Genomic DNA, 22,938 nt, shown 5'->3' with positions numbered 1-22,938 from the left:
CGAAAAATAGGTCATAAATCAGCCAACACAGCACAATACTCAGATTTGCACCAGCAGATGCCATCTTGCTCTCAGCAATGGTAAGCAAAATGGCTTCTAGAGGTTGGCTAATGGCTGGACATAGTTGGAAGGCGTTTAGATTCTTTTTCCTTTTTTTTTTCCATTTAATATCCATGCGTGATCTGCAATTCAAATCTGCGTGTATCCGCGTACACCAGTGCCGAATAAACACAGAATTCGCGACCACCAGCAATTATTGAAAAATCATTTTTAACACGATCCGCAGTGCACCAACTGCAGATCTGAAGCTTAGATCCGCAGCGGGTGCACTGCATGCCGTGGACATTAGGCCTTATATTACTTGGCATCCTAATATATTGACATCTGGTCTGGCAACTTATATGTTCTGTTTACCTAGCATGTATTCAGTAAGAGAAAGCAAATATTAAATAGAACAGGATCCCGGATCCAGGATGGAACATTCAGTTCTGGGTGTTTTACTTTCTTTTGTGATCCTAAATCATTCTGACATTTATGTGGTTGAGGGAATTATATATAAGCCGTATATACACTGCATCCTCCAGTCTCTCTTTCTTTGCCCGCTGGCTTGCTGTGTTCAAGTCGTCGGCCATTGGCTTCATCACTAGAAATGGCACAATTCAGGATGATGACCATCTTGCTGTTTGTGTGCCTATCGCTCTGTTTCACAGTTGCACAGTCTGAATTAAAGGTAAAATGAATAATATTTTAGATTGTATTTTATTTGCATTTATGTAGATATTTCAGGCTTCGTTTGGTTTATATATTAACAATAGGGAAGAATTTTGAAATGAACCAAATTCCTATACTTGTGTAGCTCTGTAACACTTCATTTGCTAATATGGTGCCCTAGGAAATGTATGTTGATAGTAGAAATTGTATATACCCTGTTTCCCCGAAAATAAGACGTGTCTTATATGAATTTTTGCTCCCAAATATGCGCTACGTCTTATTTTCAGGGGGTGTCTTATTTCGCCGCTGCAAATCCGTCTGTGGCCGCTAATCCCTCAATTGGCCAGCTTTGTGGACGAAATTTCTCAGAAATCTCATCCACATGGGACAGCAAATCTGTCACAGCAAAGCTGGGAGAAGCCGGCGTTGTGGTGCGGATTCACCGGCCACAGAAACGGAAAAGTGTGCAGCCAGGTCACTTCAAAACAAGCGGCTGAGTGCCGTGGGTTTTGAAGCAGCGCTTTCCCGGCGGAAATCTCGCTGTTTATCGCTGTGGCCAAACTGCGAGATTTCCGCTGGAAATACGCTCTGTGAGAACCCAGCCTTAAGACTCACACACAGGTTGCCTGACTCACACACAGAGCCATAAAAAAATGTAAAGTAACGTACCTGTCTGCAGACAGAAGTTTCTGTACGACTTGTAAGCAGGGATGGTATTGCAGGGGGAGCTCATCACAGCAGACATGTACAGCAAGAACAGAACATACAGTATGGACTTTTCCAGCCAGCAAGGGGAGCTCACAACAGCACACTCGTACAGCACAGCAGGGACAGTATAACAGCAGACTGTCTGCAGATCTACCTATACATCTGGAGGTAGAAGACAACGGGGATGGCAGCAGGGCACAGGCCTCCTGACTTGCTTGCAAACTTTACTATGCCTTACTATCGGGGGGTGCATTATATTTGGGACTTCTGCAAATTTCAGGGGTTGCCTTATTTTCGGGGAAACACGGTAGAAGGGGTCTGGATCAGAGGTAAGATGCAGCACAGGGGTGCATGACAGCTTCATAGGGGGCTCAGTTTATTGCCTTTACATTTCTTTATACAGTCTCTTGGACGTTGTGTCCATGTGTCTGATAATGCTGGATGTAAAGAGTTCCAATGAGAGCTTCCCTGGCATTGAAAGGATGTAATCCCAGGTTTCTCATAGAAGAATAGACTTTAACTGTAGAGGGCAATGGCAGATGGAGGAGAGAGTACACTCAGTAGCAGTCCTGAAGAGAGGTGAGGGATGGATCTGGGACAGAAACTACTGGAGACAATGGAGAGATTAGGAAAAAAATTATACAAATAATTATACATATGTTCACACAGTACAGTTTGGAAGTGTCTAGAAAAATATTTGTGCTAAGTAAGTGAACCAAAAAAATAGGCCATAAGAAAGGATGTGTGTCTAACATATCTAGCAACATGCCCTAAATTTAAAATACAGCATACACCACTGTAGCATGTTTAATGCAATTTCTGCTCTATTTTTATGCTGTCTAAATTCAGGAAAATGGGAAGAATGTATCATCAGGATTATTTTTCATGCTATTTTTCTGTCAGCTTTTTTTTTACCCTTCTCCAGTTTAAAGTGCAAAAAATCTATACAAAATTTTCCAATATTCATAAATTTGTTGCATCTGGGTGTGGAGTCATTTTGTACACCACCCAGCTACTGAAGCAAGATTGAGGCAAACATTTTAAAATATTGCAATTCTTAAAGAGATAGTCTGAGTTAATAACCCCTGTCAACGTATGTCTCATGTATTAAAATAACATATCAGCAGTTACTCACTTCTCCCTGCTCGCTTGTTCATGCTCCACTACTGGCTCCGGTTTCCCAGTGACATCACTTGGCAGGCTAAGCCCTGTCAACAATTAAGCTCTGGCAGCTAATGACAGCGCTCAGTGATCATGGCTGAGGGCTGTCATTGGCTGCTACAGCAGGTTTAAGGCATGTCACAGCTGCCTGTAAACAGACAGCAGAAACTGGAGCCACAGCGGGCGATGAAAGGGGGAGCCGGAAGAGGTGAGTAACTGTAGACTTGCCATTTTCATTGAAATCCTCTATAAAAGCTTCCTTCCAAGAGACTTCAACAACATGCAGTAGATTTGATAACCCGGAATCCAATGGATCTCCCCCTTTTTCTGGGAATTTTAAGAATACTCCAGGTTGACAAGTAGGAATCGTCTTTTCTTCTTCATGTGATATAAATGTGAAACCTCATGAACAAATTCACTTAATATATATTTCCTCTGTTTTACATTTAGTGCATGAACAGTCCTTGTAAGACTAGTGCTGAATGTATGAGCAGCTGTTGCTACATATATGACAGGAAGGGTGTTGTTGGTAGATGTATCCTAAGCACCTATAACTCATGTTTCGGTCCGGTGAGTATCTATATCCCGCTGTTGTATTGTTTTCTCCTCTGCCCACAGTATAACTCCTCCTTCACACGGGCCTTAAACCATCAGATCCGGCCATATTTTCCTGATGTGGCTCTGACAATTTAATCCACGTCAGAACTAGAATTCTGCGGCAGATTTTTGTGTACATTCACACGTGGATGTAACCTCTGTCCTGGGGCAAATCCATCTGCAAATGTCTGATGTGGTTTCATCACTGAGAATTGACTATTTTTTCCATAGTTTGGACTTGAAAATCTGAATGATGTGCCCTGCAGACTAGATACACAGAGCATCCAATAGAATCCTGAAAAGGAGCAGATTTTGATGCAGATTCTGCCCCCAATTTTGTGGAGAGATCTCACCATGTGAATGAAGCCTGGAGGTCCTCTGTTCGTCTCATGTCTGTCTGTTTAAGAACTATTTAAAATGTCCATAAAATGTAAATCCAGAAACATCTGATCTTATAACCCTACATGGAGCTGTTCCTCCTTTACTCCTTCTGGAACTGTATGATAAATACACCCTCGGTGTGCTTGTACACATAGCAGCAGTGCGTAAACCATGTTTTCAATGCAGTTTTGGGATGCATAGGCTTTGCAGATAAACTTTACCACCTTGTGTTTTATCTGTAGGAGCCTTACCGTGAAAAACTGCATTAAACAACTGATACAATTTGAGGTAAAACCGCGTGCGGTAGGAGGTATTGCGTCAGACAGGACATTCTCGAACAATGACCCTCCAGCCTCACGCTGCATCTCCCACCGCGAATTTTACAAATAATTAATTGAAAAGGAATGAAATCCATGCAAATATCCTTGGGTCCAGACAAGGTCAGGGCCTGCCATACATCCAGTGGCCGGGGTAGAGGAATTTTTTGTATAGGGTTCCCTTCCAAGAGATGTCAGTGATATACGGCAGATTTGACAACTATTCCGGCAATCAGGTCTCCCTTTTGCCTGGGAGTCTCCCGGATGTTACAGGAGATATATAGAAAAGTATAAGAATTGCGCCTCGTGTTTAAATACTATTGTACCAATAAATATAGAAGGTGCAAATTAAATCATCTGGTGCATGGTGGGTTAACCTTGGTTGGGGAAATCCCACCGGCACCCTGGGTCTAAGTTGGCATATAAACAAAATATTTTGTCCACAATCCAGTATACCCGAAGAGACATCTGGAGCAGATAAAGCTCTCTTGAATTGCATATAAGCAGGACATATAGAAAAATAGCCCCGGTCTGAGGTGCACTCTTTTGGCAAACAATGAAATCATGGATACCCACATATAGGTTTTCATCCATTTACTAATACATAGCCATTAGCCACGCATTTTGGCAAAACAAGAAGTGCCTTTTTCAGCCTTTCTGTATGCTACTGGTAGCACTGATAATGGTCATAAATCAGAATAGACGGATTTATTCAAAGCTATGCGGGTAGTGGTAGGTGTTTCTGTCCACAAGAAACACAATTAATAAAGTTTTCTTAAACATTGAAACGCACGTGGCGTTCCAAAATCAGGCTCACCTACGCTTCAGAGGGAAAGTCCCTCCCTGATGATGATGTCAGAGTGCATTACGAGGTACTCATGACAGATGCCTTATTGTAAGTTATTACATATGTATATATACTTGTGTGATATGTATTTCACTTCCTGCTCGGAGGAGAGTACCTTAGTCCAGAAGAGCGCAGGGATTTTTTAAATTTTTATATATATATATCTTGGATGTTACAGGATTGCTGACAAGTTTAGGCCTGTTTCACATGGGCGTCGTGATATTGCTACAAGCAAATCGCATTGGTGGTCCGTGCAATATCACTGTATTTTTTTGTGATTTTGTGTCGCTACAGAGTCGCACGTGGTGCTGCAAAATTGTGCAACTTTGTAGTACCAAGTTCAAGGATTTTTGAGGGGAGGAAAGGGGCTTGAAATATAAGCTCTTCCCTGAAAATGAGCCCTAGCTGCATAAAAAAACCCAAATACATCACCTAACAAGTGCTGTCAGCTCCAACGGATATTCTTCCCAGACCCTCGTACTTATCTTCGGGTACTTCTTCCTGGATAGGGATCTCAAAAAACCCTGCCTCCAGGAAGCGCTATCACTGATTGGCTGATTTTTTTAATGCAACTAGGGCTTATTTTAGGACTTTAACAGTAGGATTTTCTACTGTAAAAGTTGCATCGCATGGCCTGAAAACTGCATTTTTGTGCGATGCAACAGAGAGGAAGGCTCCATAGGGAAACATGGACTACAAAACATCACAAGTTGAACAGTATTTCTTGCAAACTGCGATTTTTTTGTTTGTTTGTTTGTTTGTTTTTTGTTTGTTTTGTTTTGCAATGTTGCTTGCTAAAAAACATTATTAATGTGAAGGAACCCATAAGAAAGCATGGGCTTCACATACATGCAATTTGTAGCACTGGCGCATAGCGAGAAAATCGTGCAATTTTGTCGCCTATGTGAAACAGGCCTTATAAACAAATTTACTAAACTTTTATTTCCTGTTTCACGTTAAGAACAATGGAAATAAATGTTATTCCAGTGATGAATGTAACAGCGGGTGTTGCAAGATTTCCAAACCTACGGAATTGGCCACATGTGTACCAAAGCTGGAAGGTCAGAAATGTCTCGGCCCGGTGAGTACCTGCATCCAGCCATTGTACTGGTTTGTCCTCCACATACAGTATAAGGTCTCATTCACAAGGTCCATAAACTGTTAGATCTACATAGATTTATCCACATAGATTTAACATTCTAATCCTCCTTAGAATATTGAGGCTGTGCTTTGGAATTCTGCTGCGGAATTTCTTGCACACACACATGGATTTAGCATTGTGTATTTGCATCTCCAGACAGGTCTAAGTAACTATTTACAATGCCCATAAAATAAAAATCCTGGAGCATCTTCTCTTGTAACAAGGAGAAATGCAAAGTCCTACATTTGGGCAAGAAAAATGCAGAAAGCACATACAGAATGCAAGGAACTGAGCTAAGCAACAGCACGTGTTAAAAAAGACTTGGGTATACTAATAGATCATAGACTGAACATGAATCAACAATGTGATGCAGCAGCCAGAAAGGCAAACACAATTCTAGAATGCATTAAGAGAAGCATAGAGTCTAGATCATATGAGGTCATTATCCCCCTCTACTCTTCCTTAGTCAGACCTCATCTAGAATACTGTGTGTAGTTCTAGGCACCTCACTTTAAAAACGATATAGACAAACTGGAGCAAGTTTAGAGAAGAGTTACCAAGATGGTGAACGGTCTGCAAATCATGTCCTATGAAGAATGGTTAAAGGATTTGGGAATGTTTAGCTTGCAAAAAAGAAGGCTGAGAGGAGACTTAATAGCTATCTACAAATATCTGCAGGGCTGACACAGTGCAGAGGGATCAGCCCTATTCTCATTTGCAGAAGGAAAGACTAGAAGCAATGGGATGAAACTGAAAGGGAGGAGACACAAATTAGATATTAGAAAAAACTTTCTGACATTGAGGGTGATCAATGAGTTGAACAGGTTACCATGGGAGGTGGTGAGTTCTCCTTCAATAGACACATCACATGATGGATTGCCATCATGTGTCACGCTCTTTTGAAGCGCACCGCTGCGTTCCATTCCACACAGGAGCGACGCTTATCGTAAGCACTGTGACGAGTTCAGGAAGACGCTGAAAAAATCCCGGAGTATGATGATGACGAGCTCATTAGGGGCACGTCATAATTAGGCACCAAAGATGGCGCCTTACACCGGAACGGACATGATTCCCTCCTTCTCCCCTCCTCCTTTGAAACAGTATGGATCTTGTTTATTCATCATTTATTTGCTATATATGGTGGTGTTAGTTGGTTATGTTTTATGCTTGACAAAGGCGCTGCACTGCGCCGAAACGCATTGCATGATTACTGCTATTAGTGTTATTGTCTGTTTTTTTGTTTATTAAGAGGTGTGTTATTCCTCTCTTTTTATGAAATAAAAACCTCTTTATCCATGATCGAGGTTTTTTGTGTCTACTACTAGGGGTATTTATCTAAGAAGGGCAGTGACAACTTTTTTCTGTTTTTACAAGTATTTCTGTATACCCAACCTTTTTACGAAGAACGGGTTTTCAGTTTGCCCTGCAGCTTTCCTTCTTGCTGGATCTCGATAATCCCTGGATAAAAATCATTGTATTGTTGCGTGCTTTCCTGGATCTTTGGTGCTGACGTTGTCACCTGAGTGGTGACTCGTCAAGCACCGGGTGAGTCCTTTTTTGCTGCTGTTTCGTTTGTTTTGACTCCACCATGACTTTTAATTGTTTTGTATGTGTATGGCGCTCTCCTTGATTCCCTTTTTTTCTATTCGTATAAACAAGGAATGTGAGAGGCTGAACGGTTTTGAATGATTCTTGTATAATTGTCTGTCTAAACAGGTTGCACGAATGAGCTAGCGATGACATCACTCGTTTGTTCACTCACTCACATGGTAATCTATAAATCTGAAAGGACCCTAAGAAGAACAAAATAAACCAAGTAATCTTATAGATAATATATTTTATTAATAATAATCTTTATTTGTATAGCGCCAACATATTCCACAGTGCTTACATAGACAGGGGGAATACAGAAAGACAAAACTACAAACATTACAGAACTACGGTTACATAGTAATCAGTTGATGGAAACAATAGGGTTGAGGGTCCTGCTCCAATAAGCTTACATACTACAAGTAATGGAGTGATACAGAAGGTAAAGGGGCTGGAGATGTGCACCATATGGTGAGGTGGAATGTGAGGGCTGCTATACAGTTAGGGCCAGAAATATTTGGACAGTAACACAATTTTCGCGAGTTGGGCTCTGCATGCCACCGCATTGGATTTGAAATGAAGCCTCTACAACAGAATTCAAGTGCAGATTGTAACGTTTAATTTAAAGGGTTGAACAAAAATATCTGATAGAAAATGTAGGAATTGTACACATTTCTTTACAAACACTCCACATTTTAGGAGCCCAAAAGTAATTGGACAAATAAACATAACCCAAACAAAATATTTTTTTTTTCAATATTTTGTTGCGAGTCCTTTGGAGGCAATCACTGCCTTAAGTCTGGAATCCATGGACATCACCAAACACTGGGTTTCCTCCTTCTTAATGCTTTGCCAGGCCTTTACAGCCGCAGCCTTCAGGTCTTGCTTGTTTGTGGGTCTTTCCGTCTGAAGTCTGGATTTGAGCAAGTGAAATGCATGCTCAATTGGGTTAAGATCTGGTGATTGACTTGGCCATTGCAGAATGTTCCACTTTTTTGCACTCATGAACTCCTGGGTAGCTTTGGCTGTATGCTTGGGGTCATTGTCCATCTGTACTGTGAAGCGCCGTCCGATCAACTTTGCAGCATTTGGCTGAATCTGGGCTGAAAGTATATCCTGGTACACTTCAGAATTCATCCGGCTACTCTTGTCTGCTGTTATGTCATCAATAAACACAAGTGACCCAGTGCCATTGAAAGCCATGCATGCCCATGCCATCACGTTGCCTCCACCATGTTTTACAGAGGATGTGGTGTGCCTTGGATCATGTGCCGTTCCCTTTCTTCTCCAAACTATTTTCTTCCCATCATTCTGGTACAGGTTGATCTTTGTCTCATCTGTCCATAGAATACTTTTCCAGAACTGGGCTGGCTTCTTGAGGTGTTTTTCGGCAAATTTAACTCTGGCCTGTCTATTTTTGGAATTGATTAATGGTTTGCATCTAGATGTGAACCCTTTGTATTTACTTTCATGGAGTCTTCTCTTTACTGTTGACTTAGAGACAGATACACCTACTTCCCTGAGAGTGTTCTGGACTTCAGTTGATGTTGTGAACAGGTTCTTCTTCACCAAAGAAAGTATGCGGCGATCATCCACCACTGTTGTCTTCCGTGGACGCCCAGGCCTTTTTGAGTTCCCAAGCTCACCAGTGAATTCGTTTTTTCTCAGAATGTACCCGACTGTTGATTTTGCTACTCCAAGCATGTCTGCTATCTCTCTGATGGATTTTTTCTTTTTTTTCAGCCTCAGGATGTTCTGCTTCACCTCAATTGAGAGTTCCTTTGACCGCATGTTGTCTGGTCACAGCAACAGCTTCCAAATCCAAAACCACACACCTGGAATCAACCCCAGACCTTTTAACTACTTAATTGATTACAGGTTAACGAGGGAGACGCCTTCTGAGTTAATTGCAGCCCTTAGAGTCCATTGTCCAATTACTTTTGGTCCCTTGAAAAAGAGGAGGCTATGCATTACAGAGCTATGATTCCTAAACCCTTTCTCCGATTTGGATGTGGAAACTCTCATATTGCAGCTGGGAGTGTGCACTTTCAGCCCATATTATATATATAATTGTATTTCTGAACATGTTTTTGTAAACAGCTAAAATAACAAAACTTGTGTCACTGTCCAAATATTTCTGGCCCTAACTGTACACATAGACAATGGTCAGACATCGGTATAACTGCAAGGGCAGTTGATGGTGGCTGGCAAGGATTGCAGTCAGTAGGTCAGGGAGCATGTTATCGGGCGGCGTACAGAGGAGTTTGTTTAGGGAATGCGGTATGCCTCCCTGAAGAGGTGCGTTTTTAGAGCACGCCTGACTCCTGGATTGCCCCATTATCCTTTGGTAGTGTGTACCAGCGGTCTGGTGCTGCTCTGGAGAAGTCTTGGAGGCGGGAATGAGAAGTTCGAATTAAAAGGGGGTGCGGTCTAGTTTCATTAGCAGAATGGAGAGCCCGGGCTAGGTGATGGATTTAGATGAGGGAGGCAATATAGGGCGGTGCTGCTCTGTGGAGGGCTTTATGGATAAAGGTAGCGAGTTTAAATTGAATTCTGTATTTAACGGGCAGCCAGTGCAGTGACTGGCACAGGGCAGAGGCGTCCGAGTAGCGGCTGGACAGGAAGATGAACCTGGCTGCTGCATTCAGAATGGATTGGAGAAGGTAGAGTCTGGTGCAAGGGAGGCCTATCAGTAACGAGGTAGGCTTGACAAAGACTCGTTTTGTATAGGGTCGAAACGTCGCTATTTTTATGGCTATGAGGTGTTTATAACTGATGCTTATGCATTAAAATCTTTAAGCACCTAACCTGCTGCCTGACCCTGCTTCTTTTTGGACTTGACACATTGGGATTTTTGTGGATTCAATCCCTTTTTCAGGCGAGCAGCTATTTCCTTTGGAAGGGTCCCCCTATATGGTTGGTGAGTGCTGCTGTACCCCTCAGTCTTCAAATATGACCCCAAGGCAGCGGGCGTTCTGTCTGGGAGTTATGGTGGCGGCACACACTGAGATGGAGATGTCTGGATGAGGTCGGTTAGTGGAAGGTGGAAATACCAGTAGGTCAGTTTTAGAAAGGTTTAGTTTTAGGTAGAGAGAGGACATAGTGTTAGAGACAGCGGACAGGCAGTCGGTGATGTTTTGAAAAGGTGCAGAGATGTCACGGCAAGAGGTATATAACTGGGTGTCATCAGCGTAGAGGTGGTATTGGATGCCAAAACTCCTGATTGTTTGTCAATAGGGGCTGTGTAGATGGAGAAAAGGAGGGGAGTGAGGACCGAGCCCTGGGGGACCCCAACAGCAAGGAGAAGAGGAGGGGGGGTTGAGCCAGCAAAGGAGAGGCTGAATGAGCGGTCAGATAGGTAGGAGGAAAACCAGGAGAGAGCAGTGTCCTTTAGGCCGATCGAGTGAAGCATATTGAGGAGGAGTTTGTGGTCAACAGTGTTGAATGCTGCGGAGAGGTCGAGGAGGATCAGTAGGGAGTAATCGCCCCTCGATTTGGCTGTCAGGAGGTCCTTTAATACCCTTGTAAGGACAGTTTCTGATGAGTGTTGGGGTCGGAAGCCAGACTGTAGGGGGTCTAGGAGAGAGTTCTCTGATAGATAGCTTACAAGGCGGGAGTAAACTAGGCACTCTAGTAGTTTGGAGATGAAGGGAAGATTAGAGATGGGTTGTTAGTTGGCAGCATCAGTCGCGTCAAGAGTCGGCTTCTTAAGCAGTGGGGATATGATGGCGTGTTTGAAAGAAGAGGGAAAGATGTCAGAGGTCAGAGAGAGGTTGAATATAGTGGTGAGATGGGAGATGACCACTGGGGAGAGGGATCGGAGGAGGTGTGAGAGCAGAGGGTCGCTAGCTCAGGTGGTGGGGCGAGCAGAGGAAAGCAATTTGGAGACTTCTTCCTCTGTCGTTGGTCTGAGTACAGACAGTGAGTAGGAGTCAGCTGCCATGCTGACAAGACTAGGGTCAGGGCTAGTCTGGGATTTGGAAGTTATTTCCTGACGGATATCATCAATTTTTTTTTTTTAAGTAGGCAGCCAGCTCTTCAGCACTGAGATCCATCACTGGGGGCTGCGGTTTTGGGCTGAGAAGGGAGTGAAAAGTATCAAAGAGCCGTTTAGGGTTATGCGATAGTGAGGAGACTAGGGAGGTGAAGTAGACTTGTTTGGCATGGTGGAGGGCGAGTTTGTAGGTTCTGAGTATGAATTTGTAGTGGAGAAAGTCTGCAGACATTTGTGACTTCCTCCACAGCCGTTCAGCACTTCTAAAGCAAAGTCGGATGAAACATGTTTAAGGTGTGAGCCAGGGCTGCCACATTCTACATCGGATAGCTTGGGTCATGGGGGGGTGCCGCTTCATCCAGGGCATATTTGAGAGCGGTGTTGTTGTGAGCGGCAGCCAGGCCGGGGCAGAAGAGGAGGGAGATAGGGGACAAAGAGGACTGTAGGGACTCAGCAATTTCCTGGGTGTGAACGGCCTTAAGGCTTTCAATGGCTAACAATAAGAGTCGGTAGAAAGCTTGCTGTAACATCATCTTTTTGTTAGCCTTTACAAGGTATCACATCTACAACTGAGAACAATCGCAATCTGTACAATAAAATTATTCCACAATGTAAATTTGTGAGGACTTTAAATATCCCACAATGAATAATACATATAATCCAAAGAATCTGGAGAAATGCATGTGTTCAAGGGGCAAAGCCAGCTGTCATTATTGGATGCTTGAGATCTATGAGCCCTCAAGCCCTTGATCTAATAGCCAGGAGAGGGAAACCCCTGCCTATAAGCAGAACACTCATCCCGATAAGGACGATTCCATGGTCTTCTTCTAGGTGCTGACTGACCCTGATGGGACAGAACAGCTATAAAACAAATGACAGAACAATACTGGGGTGTACAGGAACAAAGGAGGTACAGGCTGACAAGGATAAACAGAGAAGCAGACTCACGAGGATAACAGACAGCTGGATACATGAACGGAGGGCACAGAACACGAGTAGAAAGCAAGGTAGCAAGGAAACTGCAAGAGGATTGTGTTTGAACAGAGCACCTAACACTTCTTAGCAATTTTGATCTTTTCTTCATTTATTGCCCCATTACAATCTTGTCGAGCCACATTGATTTCCCTCTATTTGTAGTTGTTTTGTTTTTAAAGGGTATGGACTGCTCACATGAGGCAATTAGAATGTTTTTAAGCCATTTGTTTTCTGTACTGTTTTTTTGAGGATGTTGTCTCAGTTAATGTTACCGATAGTAGTTCTTAGCTGATCAAAGTTTGCTTTACTAAAGTTTAGTTTTTTTGTCAGTCTCTGATAAGATTTCTTATTGAATGACTGTTGGAAATTAATTATGTTGTGGTCACTATTTCCCAAGTGTCCCTCAACCTGCACCCCCATTATTCGGTCGAGTTTGTTTGTTAATAATAAGTCCAGAATGATATACGAAAATATCTTAGGCGCTCCAAAGGACCATTCATATTAAAATGTAAATGCAGGAAATCCCTGCTAAATTTATTCAAACAATAGATAAAACAATGGCAAAAAATATGCCAATAGCAAATTATGCAAATATGCAACGCGTTTCGTCGCCACTAATTGCGACTTTCTCAAGCATAAATATGAACACTCACATAAAGCCATATATATCTGAAGTTAAACACTTACATTAAAACATTGACCAATCCTACTGCATCCACCTGTTTCCTCTGGCGTGTCCTTGTGGAAATGCGCGCTGAACTTGCATCCCGGCATAGTCCGTAGGACTTCCGGGTTGCGGCCGCTACGTAAGACGTCATGACGCCTAAAGCGTCATGACTACCATCCAGAGGATATACGTAGGCTCTCTAGCCTACGGACCTCGGTCCGGATGTATGATGTAATGACGTTTTAACGTCCTCAACATGTGACCACACCTTAAGGTGTATAGGTTTCTATGGTTACCTCACCGGTGATTAGTCACCCATGGGTTCTGGACATAGAAAAAAAAAAAAACTCTATGCGGCCCGCTCCCAGCGGTGAAGGGCCGTGTAGTATGATATAATAAAACAGAAGATTTTTAGGTAGAAACAAATCCTAAAGAGATCTTTACCCCTAAGCATACTTTGGATTGTATATAGATAGTAAACTCGGGAACTTTTATATCTGTGATTTTGATCTATATAAAATATAATAATAAACACATAGATGATTCTACTTGACACATTTAGCAGACAAAAAACATGCATATATATATATATGCACTCATAAAACTTCCCTACAAAAATACTAAAATAAAAAAGGGGGGAGGGGGAGGGAGGGGGAAGTGGGGCGGAAGAAGGGGGGGGGAGAGGGGAGGGGGGAGGGGGGAGGGGGGGAGAGGGGAATTGGGGCGGAAGAAAGGGGGGGAGGGGGGGGAAAGAGAGGGAGAAAAACCTATAAAATGCCAGCTGTAAAATAAATATATGCATACATTGATAAGGGGTTATAGCATATGTGTACACATATTCGTGCCAGAAATACATACATGAACATAAACATGAAAATGCATAAATATACACCCGCTAAATGGTATAAAATCTCTCATAATATAGTTTGAATAAAATTATTAAAATTTCTCTAGAGCTTCATTTAAGCCATGGGGAATGAGTGAACCCAATTTAAAGATCCAAAACATCTCTTTTATCCTTAGACAATTAACTGATTTCACCGATATTTTCTCCAATGGAGTAACTTTTAACAATGAGGAGTCACAATTATGAGAAATACTATAGTGTCTAGAGACACTGTGTTTCATAAAACCTTTTTTAATATTGCTCTTATGTTGAGAGATTCTAGAACTGAGACAGTTAGTTGTCCTTCCTACATACTTTTTGCCGCAGGGGCATTCAAGTAGATATATAACATACCTAGACCTACATGTTAGATGTTGTTTTATGGGTATTTTCTCATCATCTTTACTTTTTATTTCTGTAGTACCATGAGATATGTGTATACAGCTTTTACATCGTTTTTTACCACATTTGAAAGCCCCTGCTTTCCCTTTAAGGTCAGATTTGAAAGCCCCTGCTTTCCCTTTAAGGTCAGACTTATCCTCCATGTACAGTCTCTTTTCTTTTTTTGGGCATGATGGTGCCAGGAGGTTTTTGAAGGTTTTATTTTTTCTAAAAATACATACTGGTTGTGTACTCAGACTGTTACCCAAGAAGGGATCATTTTTGAGGAGAGCCCAATGCTTTCGAATAATACTCCTTATCCTATTATGATGGATGCTGTATTTCGTAATGAAGGCAGTCTTTGGTCTCATATCTTTATTGTTTTCTTTATCTTTACTACTATTGATATTAATATCTCCATGGATACTTTTATCGTTTTTTCTTTTTTTGATGTTCCTATTTGAATCCCTCGTTTGTACTTCCGAGATCACCCTTTTGTACGCTCCCTCAATAACTTTTTTGGGGTATCTCTTTTCTTCAAACCGTTTTTTAATAATCTGGGCTTGTTGTTCAAAGTCTACAGGGTCAGAACAATTCCTCTGTATCCTTTTTAACTGCCCATATGGTACATTGGTTTTCCATTGCTTCAAATGGCAACTTGAAAACTCAAGGTAACTATCAGTGTCAACTTTTTTAAAAAACGTTTTGGTGGTGACCTTATGTTCATTTCCAGATATCTCTAGATCTAGGAATACTACTTTTTGTTTATCTATAGTGTCTGTAAACCTCAGATTACAATTATTACAATTGAGGGTCAGAATAAACTCCTTCAAAGAATCCATACCACCATCCCAAATAATAAGAATATCGTCAATGTACCTTTTGTACATGACGATTCTGGTATCCATGAATCTACCCCTTTCAAATATGGCCATAAACAAGTTGTCTTTTTCATTTTTTCCTGTTTTTCTTTCTTACACATCTTATTAAAATCCTCCAATACATTACAATGAAAAAGAAAAAATCTAATTTGACCTTCCAGCAAAAGGAAACTTTGAATGAGTTAATAAAGGAAAAAGAAATAGTGATTCGACAAGCGGACAAAGGGGGTAGTATTGTACTCATGAATTATGCATACTATCACGAGGAGGCGTTACGTATACTTAGTGATAAAACCTATTATGTGAAACTGAAAGAGGATCCCATTAACGATATAAAAACCGCGTATTTTGGTATGGTAAAAGCAGCTTTAGAAAAAAACTGTCTGTCTAAAGTAGAATATAAGTACATTACGAATATCACATTTGAAACTCCTTACTTCTACCATATACCAAAAATGCACAAAAGCATTATACTCCCCCCTGGACGCCCCATTATAGCAGGCATGAGCGCCATCACAAATCATCTCTCAGAATATGTTGATGCTCTTTTACAAGGATATGTTAAATCTCTTCCATCCTACATTAAGGACACAGGTCACCTATTAGAGACATTAAAGACACAAGATTGGCAAGACACATATCTATGGTGTACACTAGATGTGGAGGCTTTGTATACTAACATTTCCCATCACCAGGGACTAGAAGCCATCAATACCATTCTCCAAGAAGATCCACTTATGCCCCCACAACAGAGACAATTCGTTGTAGAAGCCATTGCATTTATTCTCAGTCATAATTACTTTTCATACAATGGAGAATTTTACAAACAGATCCGAGGGACGGCTATGGGCACGAAATGTGCGCCAAGTTTCGCCAACTTGTTTATGGCCATATTTGAAAGGGATAGATTCATGGATACCAGAATCGTCATGTACAAAAGGTACATTGACGATATTCTTATTATTTGGGATGGTGGTATGGATTCTTTGAAGGAGTTTATTATGACCCTCAATTGTAATAATTGTAATCTGAGGTTTACAGACACTATAGATAAACAAAAAGTAGTATTCCTAGATCTAGAGATATCTGGAAATGAACATAAGGTCACCACCAAAACGTTTTTTAAAAAAGTTGACACTGATAGTTACCTTGAGTTTTCAAGTTGCCATTTGAAGCAATGGAAAACCAATGTACCATATGGGCAGTTAAAAAGGATACAGAGGAATTGTTCTGACCCTGTAGACTTTGAACAACAAGCCCAGATTATTAAAAAACGGTTTGAAGAAAAGAGATACCCCAAAAAAGTTATTGAGGGAGCGTACAAAAGGGTGATCTCGGAAGTACAAACGAGGGATTCAAATAGGAACATCAAAAAAGAAAAAACGATAAAAGTATCAATGGAGATATTAATATCAATAGTAGTAAAGATAAAGAAAACAATAAAGATATGAGACCAAAGACTGCCTTCATTACGAAATACAGCATCCATCATAATAGGATAAGGAGTATTATTCGAAAGCATTGGGCTCTCCTCAAAAATGATCCCTTCTTGGGTAACAGTCTGAGTACACAACCAGTATGTATTTTTAGAAAAAATAAAACCTTCAAAAACCTCCTGGCACCATCATGCCCAAAAAAAGAAAAGAGACTATACATGGAGGATAAGTCTGACCTTAAAGGGAAAGCAGGGGCTTTCAAATCTGACCTTAAAGGGAAAGCAGGGGCTTTCAAATGTGGTAAAAAACAATGTAAAAGCTGTATACACATATCTCATGGTACTACAGAAATAAAAAGTAAAGATGATGAGAAAATACCCATAAAACAACATCTAACATGTAGGTCTAGGTATGTTATATATCTACTTGAATGCCCCTGCGGCAAAAAGTATGTAGGAAGGACAACTAACTGTCTCAGTTCTAGAATCTCTCAACATAAGAGCAATATTAAAAAAGGTTTTATGAAACACAGTGTCTCTAGACACTATAGTATTTCTCATAAGTGTGACTCCTCATTGTTAAAAGTTACTCCATTGGAGAAAATATCGGTGAAATCAGTTAATTGTCTAAGGATAAAAGAGATGTTTTGGATCTTTAAATTGGGTTCACTCATTCCCCATGGCTTAAATGAAGCTCTAGAGAAATTTTAATAATTTTATTCAAACTATATTATGAGAGATTTTATACCATTTAGCGGGTGTATATTTATGCATTTTCATGTTTATGTTCATGTATGTATTTCTGGCACGAATATGTGTACACATATGCTATAACCCCTTATCAATGTATGCATATATTTATTTTACAGCTGGCATTTTATAGGTTTTTCTCCCTCTCTTCCCCCCCTCCCCCTCCGCCCCAATTCCCCTCCCCCCCCCCCTTTCTTCCGCCCCACTTCCCCCTCCCTCCCCCTCCCCCCCTTTTTTATTTTAGTATTTTTGTAGGGAAGTTTTATGAGTGCATATATATATATGCATGTTTTTTGTCTGCTAAATGTGTCAAGTAGAATCATCTATGTGTTTATTATTATATTTTATATAGATCAAAATCACAGATATAAAAGTTCCCGAGTTTACTATCTATATACAATCCAAAGTATGCTTAGGGGTAAAGATCTCTTTAGGATTTGTTTCTACCTAAAAATCTTCTGTTTTATTATATCATACTACACGGCCCTTCACCGCTGGGAGCGGGCCGCATAGAGTTTTTTTTTTCCTATGTCCAGAACCCATGGGTGACTAATCACCGGTGAGGTAACCATAGAAACCTATACACCTTAAGGTGCGGTCACATGTTGAGGACGTTAAAACGTCATTACATCATACATCCGGACCGAGGTCCGTAGGCTAGAGAGCCTACGTATATCCTCTGGATGGTAGTCATGACGCTTTAGGCGTCATGACGTCTTACGTAGCGGCCGCAACCCGGAAGTCCTACGGACTATGCCGGGATGCAAGTTCAGCGCGCATTTCCACAAGGACACGCCAGAGGAAACAGGTGGATGCAGTAGGATTGGTCAATGTTTTAATGTAAGTGTTTAACTTCAGATATATATGGCTTTATGTGAGTGTTCATATTTATGCTTGAGAAAGTCGCAATTAGTGGCGACGAAACGCGTTGCATATTTGCATAATTTGCTATTGGCATATTTTTTGCCATTGTTTTATCTATTGTTTGAATAAATTTAGCAGGGATTTCCTGCATTTACATTTTAATATGAATGGTCCTTTGGAGCGCCTAAGATATTTTCGTATATCTTTCCCTTTGTTTTCCTCTTGAGGAGTTGAATCCCCTTTTTTTGGGGGGATACAACAAACTTGGGCGAGCTCCTCCCCGTGTTTACGGGGGGTTATTTAAGGAACACATTCTATGTTTCATTGGATCCTGCTGATGCTCGTCCTTTGATTCTACGTGCCGACCAGGACTTGGAGGTGTGGAATGGAAGGGTCCTCCCCTAATGGGAAGCACCCTCCACCTGCACCGGGTAAGTCGTTTCTAAATATTTACTTCACCACATTGCTTGGCTTATTTGGAGATTCATAAGAGGGGTGCTGTCCTTATTGCTTTTTATAAGTCCAGAATGGCTCTCCCTCTAGTTGGCTCCCATACAAGTTGGGCAGAGTAGTTATTTTTAATTGTTCTCAAGAACTTATCACCCTTGTAGGATTTGCAGGTCTCGTTATCCCATATTGTATCCGGATAATTAAAGTCCCCCATAATAATTACTTCATTGCGGATTGACACCTCTTCTATCTGCCTTAATCGTAAGGTTTCAGTTTCTTCTGTAGATTTTGGTGGCCTAAAGAAAACCCCTATCAGTATTTTGTTATTTTTTACTCCCTGTATTTCTACCCACAGATATTCCATGCGTTTATCTCCTACACCTATATCCTTCAATAGTCTCGGCATTAAGTAGGATTTAACATACAGACATACCCTCCCCCTTACTGTTCCCCGTGGTCTCTTCTGAAAAGATTGTAACCCTGTAAATTCACTGCCCAATCATCAAGCCATGTTTTTGTTATTCCCACTATATCGTAATTTTCATCAGACATTCTTATTTCGAGCACACCCACTTTACCAATCAGACGTCTTGCATTCATTGTCATACAATTTATATGGTTGCTGTTCTTCTTTACATTCATTTTGCTACTAATGGTACTATTGGCTGTTCTGTCAGTTCTAACTGAACTAACCCTACCCCTTGCTCAACCCTCTATCCCCTACCTACACTGTCTACCCCCTGTTTCTCTTTTTGCCCTCCCCAGTCCCTAGTTTTAACACTACTCCAGCATTCTAGCCATCTTCTCCCCAGCACAGCTGCACTCTTACACCAACCCCAGAGCCACTTGTTTACCTATCTAAAATCTTGCTGCCTTTCTAGTGTGGCACGTGGTTCAGGCAGTACCTCAAAAAAAACCTACCTTTGAGGTTCTCGCCCTAAGCTTGGGTCCTAGGTCCCTGAAATCATTTTTAAGGGCCCTCAATTGACCCCTAATTTGTTTATTGGTGCTAATGTACTCCAAGACCACTGGATCCTCACCAGCCCCTCCCAGTAATCTGTCCATCTGATCTGTGATGTGTTGAACTCGAGTGCCAGGAAGACAACACACTGTTCGACGATCTCAGTCTTTATGGCAGATTGTCCTATCTATTCCCCTTATAATGGAATCCCTCACCACTAGGATCCGTCTAACCTGCCCTGTGCTCCCCATCCCCTTCTCACTGGAGCAGTCATCTCCTGGCATTCAGAGGGCACGTCGTGCTGCAGTGGTACTGGCTCTGTAATGGCTTCCCCTCATCAGCCAACTTTGCAAACTTGTTGGGTTGTGCCAGTTCAGGACTAGCCCCCTTAGTTCTCATCCTTCTACCCTTTCTAACTGTCACCCAGCTAGCTACCTGCTAATCCTGCTCTTCTGAACTACCATCCGCTCCCGCCTCTACCCTCATAGAGTGCCTGCTCAGTGAACAGCAAACTCCTTTCCATGTTTTCAAGGGCTCTCAGTGTTGCCAGTAGCTCATTTAGATCCAGGATTTCGACTTCCAAATGTATCTTCCAAATGGGTTTAGAAACGATGAGCACGTATCTTGCGCAACAGTATGCAGCCTCGATCAACTGATCAAGGACCGCATACATTGCACAAGTAGCACACTGGAAGGCATTGTCAGGCATAGAGCTCATCCTAATGGGGATCAATTTACTTATGGAGGTAGTGAAGATTGACTAGATCACACGCCTAACACGCCTCCATCTGTTTGCAACTGCTCATGCGCTTCTGCCCATTCACAATTGCTCAAACGCCTCCGCCCATTCGTACCGGCTTTTTTTTTTTTTTCAAACTCTCACACACTTACTACTTGCTCTTGCACATTTACCCAATTCTGCTTCACTTACACCTCGCACACAGACACTTACACAAAGGCACTTACATTTTCACTCTCTTACATCCCCTCACTTAGTTACAGACACATGCTAGACACCCAGAATATACGTATCGCTCCTGTCATCAGTTCATCTGCAGTCGATGACGTCACCTGCAGGCTCAGCGTCGAGACCTCTCTCCCAACGGCTGAACTCTCTGGCCTCCTGCATCTACGATACCTGCTTCTCTTCTGCTCTTCTTCTCCTCCTCTTCCAGCCACTGGACGTATCCTTCCAGCGACTCTCCTGGTCGTCTTGCGGCTCTGGTGCCGTTCCGACGTTCCCCTGCTCCTGCTCTCTGTTCCATGGGCTCCCGTTGACGTCTCTTCTGGTACACCACTTCCGTTCAGTTTGCACACCAGTAAACGATTACAATGGCGGGTAGGCTCTAGTGCCCTGTCGTACCACCTCTAGCTTGGAAAGTTTTGGGTTTTTTTAACATCATTTTTTATCTTTTCTAATTAGTACATCATAAAAGCTCTTTCACACGAGCATATAGCAGTTGCGTTTTCATGGTCGGCAGATATACGCTCCTCATGTGATGCATTGGAAACTAATGCATCAGTTCAGATCGACGTATTCCCAATGCATAAAAATGGCCGGCCAGCAAAGATAGCACATACAGTGTGCATTCCCACTGGCCAGGAAAGATAGTTCAGGCCAGAATACGCTGGCCATCCCATAGACTCCTATGGGAGCTGCTGTAAGCAAGGGAGGTGGGATTGAGTTAAGCAGCTAGTCTGCTAAACTCTCACCCTTTCTCTCCTCCTCTCCTTCCCTTGCTGGCTGTCTGCAATTGTAGGGTGCGGGACGGGGTGGGGAATAGTGTGCTAAACTCCCACCCCCTCCCATTGCTGGCAGCTGACAAGGGTCGGAAGTTTAACATATTAGCTCCTGCCATCTCCCCTTGCCAACAGCCAGCAAGGGGGCGGAGAGGGGGAGGCAGTTTAGCTAAACTAAACTGTCTCCCCCCCACCCAACGGTATTCTGGGTGCGGTGTATAATCACTTTCACAGAAAAAAAAACCCTAAAACATATAATTCTTTATTAGTATATATACTAAAAACTTTGGGCCATGGACTAACAAGACGAACAAACAGACACAAATTTGTGTATCAATGTCAGTTACACTTAGATTTTTCAGACTTTAAAACATCAAAAATATAGAAGTGTAAAACATCCACCTCTTATTAGTTTGCGAGTAATTACACTCTGAGCATCTAACAGTAAGGGTGCGGGCAGACGAGCGTAGGCGTATTTACGTTCGCACGAGCGCAACGTATAATCGCCCGAGCGATCGTTTTTCACCGATCACGACCAGAGCTAGAAAGCGTATTTTCGTTTGTTCCTACTTTGCAAACGGTCTTTTCGGCGATCAAATATGCGTTGGCGCGTATTTCGGTCGCATATGTTCCGTTTTTTTTCGAATTGCCGTTTTTACGCGCCGTAAAATCGCCCATGTGAATGAATACATTCGAAACCATTGCCTCAGATGGTCACGTATATACGTTTGGTCGCAAAAATGCGCCGTTTATGCGCTCGTCTGCCCGCACCCTAACAGAGATGCAATCCTAGTAACCCACTTATAGTACTCTCACCCCTAGATGGACCTCTGATGTGGAGCAAGGCTATAACAAATTGTCCTCTCACAGCCCAGAAAGACCCTAGGGTAATGATACTCTTATATTACACCTGTTTGATAGATTAATCCTACTAAAACTGACCCGTACCTATAATTCTTCAGTAGGGGCAAAAAATAATAAACCTGTTAAATTATAAGTTTTATCTGCTTGAGAAACCCCCTAATCTAGGGGAACAAGTCCACCAGACTAAATGAGGTATAAGGTGGTTCAACACGTTCATTACTATATTGTGGCTTGTTCACGTGATTTTACAACAATAACTTTTAATAGCACCTATGATCGCTATGATAAGGCATTGCAGGACTTCTCTCTTGCAATACCTTATTGCTTGTTATAACGACCATAGGCAGTGGTAATACAGGACACCTGTAGGGGGGGCGTCCTGTTACCATGGCAACCAGCCAGGCTCTCTGGGATTACATCGTGGGAGCCTGATGACATCACAGAGGGAGCACGCTCCCTCTGTGAATCCTCTACAAGCAGTGATCTGCATAGATAGCTGGCAGGGAAGGGGTTAACAACGGGGTGTCACAACTCAGTGACAGCGGGCTCACATTGCCGGATAGCGCAAGCTCAGAAGAGATCGTCCAATTGTGGGAAGTACTTCACTGCCATGATGTACCCTTACGTCCTGTGGAGG

At 42.1% G+C, this 22,938-nt stretch overlaps 1 protein-coding gene across 2 annotated transcripts in view; it reads left to right on the top strand.

Moving 5' to 3' along the window:
• The first annotated feature begins 576 nt into the window (after positions 1 to 576).
• The window catches only part of LOC136614669 (keratin-associated protein 10-2-like), a 44,330-nt gene continuing 21,968 nt past the window's right edge, over positions 577 to 22,938 (top strand). For both annotated transcript variants that reach the window (XM_066594128.1, XM_066594127.1), the window contains exons 1-3: positions 577 to 730; positions 3,031 to 3,150; positions 5,684 to 5,803. In XM_066594128.1, the coding sequence (XP_066450225.1) occupies positions 650 to 730; positions 3,031 to 3,150; positions 5,684 to 5,803 (321 nt within the window). In that variant the 5' untranslated portion in view covers positions 577 to 649. The remainder of the gene's footprint in view (positions 731 to 3,030; positions 3,151 to 5,683; positions 5,804 to 22,938) is intronic.

Source organism: Eleutherodactylus coqui, chromosome 1, assembly GCF_035609145.1.
Source record: "Eleutherodactylus coqui strain aEleCoq1 chromosome 1, aEleCoq1.hap1, whole genome shotgun sequence".
Classification (NCBI taxonomy): domain Eukaryota; kingdom Metazoa; phylum Chordata; class Amphibia; order Anura; family Eleutherodactylidae; genus Eleutherodactylus; species Eleutherodactylus coqui.
The sequence above is the reverse complement of the archived record's forward strand: the minus strand, read 5'-3'. Positions and strand labels throughout refer to the sequence as shown.